Source organism: Salvelinus namaycush, chromosome 6, assembly GCF_016432855.1.
Source record: "Salvelinus namaycush isolate Seneca chromosome 6, SaNama_1.0, whole genome shotgun sequence".
NCBI lineage: Eukaryota > Metazoa > Chordata > Actinopteri > Salmoniformes > Salmonidae > Salvelinus > Salvelinus namaycush.
This window is the reverse complement of record NC_052312.1, coordinates 44816419-44827456: the sequence shown is the minus strand read 5'-3', so window position 1 is coordinate 44827456 and position 11038 is coordinate 44816419. Positions and strand designations below refer to the sequence as shown.

The 11038-nt window shown below is 40.8% G+C and overlaps 1 protein-coding gene across 1 annotated transcript; it reads right to left on the bottom strand.

Moving 5' to 3' along the window:
* Positions 1–560: 560 nt before the first annotated feature.
* Positions 561–6839, bottom strand: LOC120049145 (E3 ubiquitin-protein ligase TRIM39-like). Its single transcript, XM_038995376.1, has 2 exons — positions 5205–6839; positions 561–2835 (listed from the first exon to the last, which is right to left on the bottom strand). Exons 1-2 carry the CDS (start codon positions 6837–6839, stop codon positions 2014–2016), a joined length of 2457 nt encoding a protein of 818 aa, XP_038851304.1. The 3' UTR covers positions 561–2013.
* Between the last annotated feature and the right edge of the window lie 4199 nt (positions 6840–11038).

Sequence of the window (11038 nt, the reverse complement as noted above, 5' to 3'; positions counted from 1 at the left end):
GACAAACCAAGGAACCCTGTATGGTTCTTCTTAGCACCTGTTTTTCTTCAAGTGTAGAATCAATCAATTCAGTTGTAGTTTTAGCTTTAGAGTTTCCAGCATTGCGTTATGGGCGGATACTAGCCAATCTTGATACAATGTGTTACCATATAGCATTGAAAATAGTATCCTAACCAAAGGATAAAGAGTTTAAACATACAGTTGAAAAAGAAAAAAGGATTTGCACACGGTAAAAACAAAAAAGTAAAAGAGGTAGTAAACACACTAAAGCTTACCTTTCAATTTGTCTGTCCATGTTAATCTCTCTACTCAACTGCTTGTTTGTGGATAATATCTCTGTTCTTTCTGTGAGAAAGTAGACACAGTGTATAGGTAGTGAATAGATATTTCTGAAGAGCTGGAGAGAGTTTGGTACCGTACACAATACACTGTATACTTTAGTTTTATTTCGACAAGGTGATGTTGAAATGCCGTGACAATGAGTCTTCAAAACCATAGAAACAGACGATTACAAACACCCCCATATAATATACCCCCCCCCTAAAAATAATGACGTCCAATTCAATCATATTTCATATAATAAGGCTGATGTCATAAATACCCACCACTATTCTAAAGCTCTGGTGCTGTGCTATACTGAATACCAATTATATCACTATTCAACTGAACTTAATTATCCAGACATTCTGAATGTTACTCAGTGTCCATTAAAGCTATTGAGGATCAACAGAGTATATGCATTGTATATATCTAAGTAAAACAAACATATAGTGCTGATATTATCAGAATTAAAACAATGCAACATTAAACATTTCGTCCTCCTCAATGATACCTCCCCTTCCCCCGGCAAATTCAAACTAGACTATGCTGATATTAACAAAACATGTGCCAGTTATAGTGCCACCTTGTGGTCGATATGAATGTTCTTGTATATGTTGGGTCTTGTTGACAGTGTTTTCAACATGTGTACCAAATTTGTTACAATACAACTATCTGTGACTGATTTATGTTTCGGACCACATGAAAGTTTATTGGCCATTACGGCCATGTTGTTTTTAGATACTAGTCTGGAATATGTTGCGTTGAGAGACGTGTGTACATACGTGGCGCATATCAAGTTTCTTGCAGATCGGTCATTCAGTGCCAGAGGAGTAGCGTTTTAAGTGTTTTTCACAAAATTCTAAATGGTGTAATATCCATCATGGTGGACCTTATGGATCCCTGCTGCAAATTTGTTCCTTGTGAAGAGGAGGACCAATGTACTGAATTTCATGACTTTTGGACAAACTGGGTAAGGGGCGTGACCTTTCAAAATGTGCATTTTCAATTGCCTGTTATAGTGCCTCCACCTGGCCAGTCTGTGTCATTTAGAAAATGCCAGATCTCTACAGCAAGACACATCATACAACCAAGTTTCATCAAAAACTGGCCATCCAGTCTGAGATATCGCGTATGACAAACATACAAACTTGCTATCGGACAGAGACAGAGCCAACGTCTACTCCCCGATTTCATCATGGGGGACAATAATCAGAACAACCTCTGAATTCTCTCTTCCAGACATGAAGTCATACCTTGTTGTGAGCCTCGGAGATATTGGTAATACAGGTAGACTATGTTACATTGCTGCTGCATTCTGCACTCATCATGTCTAACAGACTGACAATGTTATTTATAGGCTTTGGTTTTTCCATTTATATTTAGAGTTTGAACGTTAGCACGTGGGGCGCACTGATTGGCGTCCCCTCGTTACTCAGTATGTGTTACACCTGTGCTGGTTTGTCATCTCATTAGTGGGAAGGTGTTTCACCTGTGCTGGCCCAGGTGATATTGAAGAGTGGCCGGCCCAGTGCTCCGTTAAGATCAGATAAAGGATTGTTCGTTTAGAAGTCAAATAATAATAACAAACATCCGTTAATAAACTACAGTGAAATATTCTTCCTAGTGTTTGATGAAAGAGTGAACTCTAATTGAGTTATTAATTTTACAGGTCAGTTAATTTCAGGTTCAAACTCAGTCTGTGTGATTGACAGGAGAGATGATTAGAGGAGTAGAGTTTTTACCACCATCATTGAGCAAAGGGCTGAAGTATGGATAGAGTTTCTCAGTGAAGATGTAGCCAGTGAAAGAGTAGATATGAGACCTGGCCTCCACATCATAGAATGAGACCTGACCCTCCTCATAATCCACAAACACCCCCACCTTCTGGGGCTTCTCTCTCATGCAGAGGTGGACACGGGTCGGGGCACAAGCTGTGTACTTACTCCCATCCCTCAGGATCACTGCCCAGCGTCCATTATCAGGGCTTAATGCGACAGTCCCCTTTCTGTTGATAGACTCTCTGGCCACTCCTAAATTCCACTCAGTCTTCCCTGTAACAGTGACCTCATAGTAGAATCTCCCTGAGGAGAAGCCTTTCTTTCCCAAGACATTAACGGCAGAATCAAACCTCTTTGGGTTATTAGGGAGCTTCTGTTTTTTTTCTCCAGCTCTCACTTCTTTCCCATTCTTAGACAGAATGAGCCAGGGGCTTGCTGTATCGGGGTCCAGAGTCACATCCACTGCATACTGCTGAATCCTCTTCAGCTCATCATCAAACAACCTCTTCATCTCACTCATGACTGTCTCTTCTAGCTGAGACACGGCTCTCCTCACAATCCCCACACACAGATCACTGTCCTTGGTGAGTGGAGGGCTGCACGGGGATGGGAAGCTCTGGAGGAGGTTTAGGTCGTCCTCAGTGTGTGAGAGCTGCTCCAGCTCAGTGCTTCTTCTCTTTAGCTCAGTGGTTTCCTGCTCCAGCTCTTTAATGAGCCCTTCAGCCTTCCTCAGTGACTACAGTACATCCAGACAGATAGAGCACAGGAATTGCTCTTCATACAGGAGAGTACTGGAGGTGGGCATATCTAGACAGAGAAAGAAAAGTCAACTGTAAAAAATATATAATCTAGAATCAGTCAACTAAATTGTAGTTTAAGCTTTAGAGTTTCCAACATTGCGTTATGGAGGGATACTAGGCAATTTAGACACGTGTTACCATATAACATAGAAAATAGTACTATAACCAAAGAATAAATACTTTTAATATACTGTTGGAAAATAAAAAGGATTTACACACATCAAACAGGGTTGAACTTAATCTTAATTTAACTTAATTTATCTGTCCATCTTTAATCTCTCTACTCACCTGAATGCGTTTGTGGGTAATATCTTTGTATTTTCTGTGAGATAGTAGACTGTGTATTTAATAGATATTTCTGAAGAGCTGGGGAGAGTTTATTCCATACTCAATACACTGTATACTTAAGTTTCATTTCAGCAAAGTGACATTGTAATGCTCCTCCCAATCCACTTCAGCAAAGTGCTGTTGAAATGCTCCTCCCCTCTTAACTCCTTACATGGTTGAACTCGCTCAGATGCCAGTTTTCCATTGTCTGTAGATTATGAATTTTATAGCATGGATATTTTTTTATTTAGATTAAAGTCAATAATACATCATTTAAATTAAGGTGCCTGTGTGACTGTCATGTTTCTCTTGGTTGTTTTCATCATTCACTCACTAATTCTTTGCGTTTATTTTCACAATGAGTGTTATGTTATTATCAGTTCAGAAAGGCAGACAGACAACGTGCGATAACATGTACATTTATTTTTTAGTCAAAAATTGTCTTTGAGAATTATATACAATGATGAGTCAGAAACACACCATTCATTACACACAACCCAATACCACATATATTTCCCCACAGTGGCATAAGTCTACTATTTCAAACTGATGTCATAAATAGCCATCACTATTCTAAAGCTCTCGGACTGTACTAGACCAAATACCAATTTGATCATTTTTCAACTGGATTTGAAAAATCCTGAATGTTACTCAGTGTTCATTACAGCTAATGAGGATCAACAGAGATATACAGTGTGCATAATATCTACACTCTTAGAAAAAAGGATTCCAAAAAGGTTCTTTACGGAGGGATAGGGTTCTACCACAAACTGTTTTGATCAGAAGAACCCTTTTTGGAAGACAATGGTTATTTGATGATTCTTTGGAAGGCAAAAAGGATTCTTTGGAAGGCAAGAAGGGTTCTACATAGAGCCATATATAATATTTCCCAGCATGCTCTATTGCAGGAAGATTTTCAGAATTGTTTGTTTTACTGTAATATCTGTGTTTTTGCATGTACATTGAATGGTTGATTAATTGTATGCTACACAAAGATAATATCTAAACTAATCCAATCTGTTTGTAATTGGATTTATTGCACCCGTTACTGAGATAGTTGTTCCAGTTTAAATGATTGACGTTGTCTCAGTATTCATCTTTCCTACCCTGCAGTCATTCTGAATGCAGGTTGGGGGTGATTAACAATTCCAATTGTTGGATATCCTATCACTGGCTGGATTTATGAATTACACATCACTTTGCAAGCCAGCAAAATGTGACTATCCGGCCTGATGTGGCCTGTAAACCAGGAGATTCCTAACCCCAATGTGTTATGGCATAACTAGGCCCTCAGACAAAAGCCTTATTATACATGCAATATATTGTCATAAATAATTACATTTTAAAGGCTAATAAGGCTGGTGGAACCGTTCATAGAGGGTCCTAAGAAGAACCCTCCAAAGATAAAAGATTTCTTGGTAGAACCCTTCATGGGCAGTTCTATGAAAAACCTTTAGACGTTAAAGTGGTTCTTGGTAGAACCCTACATAGAGGGTTCTAGGTACAACCATATAGAGGGGGTTCTTAGAAGAACCCTACATAGTGGGGTCTAGATAGAACCCTCTGCAAAGGGTTGTACCCAGCACCAAAAAGGGTTGCCCTATGGTTACAAACCGAAAACACCTGTATGGCTCTACTTAGCACTTTGTTTCTAAGATTGTAGGTAAAACAAACATGTAGTGCTGATATTATCTGATTAAAAATAATCAGAACATCCCCTGAAATCTCTCCCAGATATGAAGTAATAACTTGTTGTGAGCCTGAGAGATTTGGTAATACAGGTAGACTATGTTACATTGCTGCTGCATTCTGCACTCATCATGTCTAACAGACTGACAGATGGACTACTACTATAACAAACAACAAGCACATCAGTAATACTCTACAGTGAAATATTCTCCCTGGAGATTCATAAAAGAGAACTCTAATTTGAGGTACTTATTTTACAGGTCACTTACTTTCAGGTTCAAACTCAGTCTGTGTGGTTGACAGGAGAAATGATCAGAGGGGCAGAGTTTTTACCATCATGATTAACACTAGGGTTGAAGCATGGATATAGTTTCTCTGTGAAGATGTAGCCATTGAAAGAGTAGATATGAGATCTGGCCTCCACATCATAAAAGGAGACCTGCCCCTCCTCATAATCAACAAATACCCCCACCTTCTGGGGCTTCTCTCTCAGGTAGAGGGGGGTAAAGATGGGGGCACAAGCTGCGTACTTACTCCTATCTGTCAGGACCACAGCCCAGCATCCACTATCGGGGGACAGTGTGATATTCCCCTTCCTGTTTATGGACTCTCTGGCCACTCCTAAACTCCACCCAGTCTTCCCTGTAACAGTCACCTCATAGTAAAATCTCCCTGAGGAGAATCCCTCCTTTCCTAAGACAATAAGGACAGGATCAAACCTCTTTGGGTTATTAGGGAGATTCTGTCGTGTGTCTCCATATCTTACTTCTTTCCGATCCTCAGACAGGATGAGTTCACGTTGTGCTGTATCAGGGTCCAGAGTCACATCCACTGCATACTGCTGAATCCTCTTCAGTTTGATTTCAGGCAGCTTCTCAATCTCTTTATTCAGTGTCTCTTCCAGCTGAAACACCACTCTCTTCAAACTCATCACACAGAGATCACTGTGAACACTGATCTCAGACCAGTCCTTGGTGGGCGGAGGGGTGCATAAGGATGGAAAGCTCTGGACTAGATGGAGGTGGTCCTCAGTGTGTGAGAGCTGCTCCAGGTCAGTGCTTCTCCTCTTTAGCTCAGTGATTTCCTGCTGCAGCTCTTTAATGAGTTCTTCAGCCTGCCTCTCTGCTGCTTCCTGCTTCTTCTCAATCACCTCAATGAGATCAGCCACGTTCTTTTCAATGGAGCGCATCAGAGCAGTGAAGACCTGAGCGCTGTCTGTGATCTTTCTCTCTGAGTTTCTCTTGCTGAGATCTACTGAGTGTTTGATCTCCTGAACCTTCTCTAGTTTCTCCTGGATTTGCTGTTGCACTTTTGCGTGTGTTTTTTCTAATTTACCCTTCCTCTCTCCAAACTCTTCCTCTAGAGGGACAGTATGGTGAGTCTCGTGGTCTGTTTTTATGCACAAGACACAAACACACATCTGGTCATTCCTACAGAACAACTCCAGGAGTCTCTCGTGTGTCTTGCATATTTTGTCTTCCAGGTTATCAACAGGGTTGATCAGCTTGTGTCTCTTTAAGGCTGCGACTCTCTGATGAGGCTCCAGGTGAGTCTCACAGTAAGAGGTCAGACATACCAGGCAGGACTTCAGTGCCTTGAGCTTCGTCTCAGTGCAGACATCACAGGACACTTCTCCAGGTTTTGCAGGGCATTGGTCTGGGCTGCTGGTAGCTTTCCTTTTAACTGACTTCCTGAACTGAGCAGCCATCTCAGAAATTAAAGCATTTACAAAGAGAACTGGTCTTTTATCAAATGTATTTGTACACATGGGGCACTGGCACAGGTCATTGCTATCCCAGTACTTTCTGATACAGGCCATGCAGAAGTTGTGTCCACATTGAATAGAGACCGGCTCAGTGAACACATCCAGACAGATGGAGCACAGGAACTGCTCTTTAGACAGGACATTGCTGGAGGATGCCATATCTAGACAGAGAAAAAGTGAAACTGTAACGTTTTTATCTATACTCTTAGAAAAATGGGTTCCACAAATGTTATTTGCGGAGGGATATGGTTCTACCAAGAACCGTTGTGATCAGAAGAACCCTTTTTGGAAGAAAACGGTTCTTTGTAAATCAAAGGGTTCTACCTAGAATGTGGAACATCCTAAGAACTGTTTTTTGGAAGAAAGATTTTTTTGATGATTCTTTGAAAGGCAAGAAGGGTTCAACATAGAACCATACATAATATTTCACAGCATGCTCTATTGCAGGGAGATTTTCAGAATGTGTTGTTTTACTGTAATAATGTATCTGTGTTTTTGTATGTAAGTTGATACATTTTATGCTACACAAAGATAAATAACATACAGTTTTCTAAACTAATCCATTCTGTTAGTTACTGGATTTATTGCACACATTACTGAAATGGTTGTTCCAGTTTAGATGATTGAGGTAGTCTCATTATTCAATCTTCCCTACCCTGGCAGTCATTCTGAATGCAGGTTGCGGGTGATTAACAATTCCACTTGTTGGATATGCTAACTCTGGCTGGATTCCAATATGAATTACACATCACTTTGCAAGCCGGCATAATGGGACTTGCAGGCCTGATGTGGCCTGTAAACCAGGATATTCCTAACACCGCTTCGTTAGGGTATAACTCGGGCCTCAAAGAAAGGCCTTATTATATATGTAATGTATTGTATTGGCTCCCGAGTGGTGCAGTGGTCTAAGGCACTGCATCTCAGTGCTTGAGGTGTCGCTACAGACACCCTGGTTCGAATCCAGGCTGTATCACAACCGGCCTAGGTTGGGATAGGGCGGCTCACAATTTGTCCCAGCGTTGTCCTGGTTTGGCCGGTGTAGGCCGTCATTGTAAATAAGAATTTGTTCTTAACTGAATTGTAAAGTTTAAATAAAGGTTCAATCATTTAAAATAAAAAAAATCAATTACATTTTAAATGCTAATAAGGGTTCTACTCGTTCGTAGAGGGTTTTAGTCGTAACCCTCCAAAGATAAAAAGGTTCTCGGTAGAAGCCTTCATAGACGGTTCAAGCAAGAACCTTTAGCTGCACATTTTTTGGGGGTAGAACCCTTCCTAGAGGGTTCTAGGTAGAACCATATACAGGCAGTTAACTTATGGGTACAAACCAAAGAACCCTGTATGGTTCTACTTAGGAAAAAAAGGTGCTAAGAGTGTAGAATCAATCAATTCAGTTGTAGTTTTAGCTTTAGAGTTTCCAGCATTGCGTTATGGGCGGATACTAGCCAATCTTGATACAATGTGTTACCATATAGCATTGAAAATAGTATCCTAACCAAAGGATAAAGAGTTTAAACATACAGTTGAAAAAGAAAAAAGGATTTGCACACGGTAAAAACAAAAAAGTAAAAGAGGTAGTAAACACACTAAAGCTTACCTTTCAATTTGTCTGTCCATGTTAATCTCTCTACTCACCTGCTTGTTTGTGGATAATATCTCTGTTCTTTCTGTGAGAAAGTAGACACAGTGTATAGGTAGTGAATAGATATTTCTGAAGAGCTGGAGAGAGTTTGGTACCGTACACAATACACTGTATACTTTAGTTTTATTTCGACAAGGTGATGTTGAAATGCCGTGACAATGAGTCTTCAAAACCATAGAAACAGACGATTACAAACACCCCCATATAATATACCCCCCCCCTAAAAAAAATGACGTCCAATTCAATCATATTTCATATAATAAGGCTGATGTCATAAATACCCACCACTATTCTAAAGCTCTGGTGCTGTGCTATACTGAATACCAATTATATCACTATTCAACTGAACTTAATTATCCAGACATCCTGAATGTTACTCAGTGTCCATTAAAGCTATTGAGGATCAACAGAGTATATGCATTGTATATATCTAAGTAAAACAAACATATAGTGCTGATATTATCAGAATTAAAACAATGCAACATTAAACATTTCGTCCTCCTCAATGATACCTCCCCTTCCCCCGGCAAATTCAAACTAGACTATGCTGATATTAACAAAATATGTGCCAGTTATAGTGCCACCTTGTGGTCGATATGAATGTTCTTGTATATGTTGGGTCTTGTTGACAGTGTTTTCAACATGTGTACCAAATTTGTTACAATACAACTATCTGTGACTGATTTATGTTTCGGACCACATGAAAGTTTATTGGCCATTACGGCCATGTTGTTTTTAGATACTAGTCTGGAATATGTTGCGTTGAGAGACGTGTGTACATACGTGGCGCATATCAAGTTTCTTGCAGATCGGTCATTCAGTGCCAGAGGAGTAGCGTTTTAAGTGTTTTTCACAAAATTCTAAATGGCATAATATCCATCATGGTGGACCTTATGGATCCCTGCTGCAAATTTGTTCCTTGTGAAGGAGGACCAATGTGCTGAATTTCATGATTTTTGGACAAACTGGTTGAGGGGCGTGACCTTTCAAAATGTGCATTTTCAATTGCTTGTTATAGTGCCTCCACCTGGCCAGTCTGTGTCATTTAGAAAATGCCAGATCTCTACAGCAAGACACATCATACAACCAAGTTTCATCTAAAACAGGCCATCCAGTCTGAGATATCGCGTGTGACAAACATACAAACTTGCTATCGGACAGAGACAGAGCCAACGTCTACTCCCCGATTTCATCATGCGGGACAATAATCAGAACAACCTCTGAATTCTCTCTTCCAGACATGAAGTCATACCTTGTTGTGAGCCTCGGAGATATTGGTAATACAGGTAGACTATGTTACATTGCTGCTGCATTCTGCACTCATCATGTCTAACAGACTGACAATGTTATTTATAGGCTTTGGTTTTTCCATTTATATTTAGAGTTTGGACGTTAGCACGTGGGGCGCACTGATTGGCGTCCCCTCGTTACTCAGTATGTGTTACACCTGTGCTGGTTTGTCATCTCATTAGTGGGAAGGTGTTTCACCTGTGCTGGCCCCGGTGATATTGAAGAGTGGCCGGCCCAGTGCTCCGTTAAGATCAGATAAAGGATTGTTCTTTTAGAAGTCAAATAATAATAACAAACATCAGTTAATGAACTACAGTGAAATATTCTTCCTAGTGTTTGATGAAAGAGTGAACTCTAATTGAGGTATTAATTTTACAGGTCAGTTAATTTCAGGTTCAAACTCAGTCTGTGTGATTGACAGGAGAGATGATTAGAGGAGTAGAGTTTTTACCACCATCATTGAGCAAAGGGCTGAAGTATGGATAGAGTTTCTCAGTGAAGGTGTAGCCCGTGAAAGAGTAGATATGAGACCTGGCCTCCACATCATAGAATGAGACCTGACCCTCCTCATAATCCACAAACACCCCCACCTTCTGGGGCTTCTCTCTCATGCAGAGGTGGACACGGGTCGGGGCACAAGCTGTGTACTTACTCCCATCCCTCAGGATCACTGCCCAGCGTCCATTATCAGGGCTTAATGCGACAGTTCCCTTTCTGTTGATAGACTCTCTGGCCACTCCTAAATTCCACTCAGTCTTCCCTGTAACAGTTACCTCATAGTAGAATCTCCCTGAGGAGAAGCCTTTCTTTCCCAAGACATTAACGGCAGAATCAAACCTCTTTGGGTTATCAGGGAGCTTCTGTTTTTTTTCTCCAGTTCTCACTTCTTTCCCATTCTTAGACAGAATGAGCCAGGGGCTTGCTGTATCAGGGTCCAGAGTCACATCCACTGCATACTGCTGAATCCTCTTCAGCTCATCATCAAACAACCTCTTCATCTCACTCATGACTGTCTCTTCTAGCTGAGACACAGCTCTCCTCACAATCCCCACACACAGATCACTGTCCTTGGTGAGTGGAGGGCTGCACAGGGATGGGAAGCTCTGGAGGAGGTTTAGGTCGTCCTCAGTGTGTGAGAGCTGCTCCAGCTCAGTGCTTCTTCTCTTTAGCTCAGTGGTTTCCTGCTCCAGCTCTTTATTGAGCCCTTCAGCCTTCCTCAGTGACTACAGTACATCCAGACAGATAGAGCACAGGAATTGCTCTTCCTACAGGAGACTACTGGAGGTGGGCATATCTAGACAGAGAAAGAAAAGTCAACTGTAAAAAATACATAACATTGCGTTATGGAGAGAAAATAGTACTATAACCAAAGAATAAAGACTTGTAATATACTGTTGGAAAATAAAAAGGATTTACACACATCAAA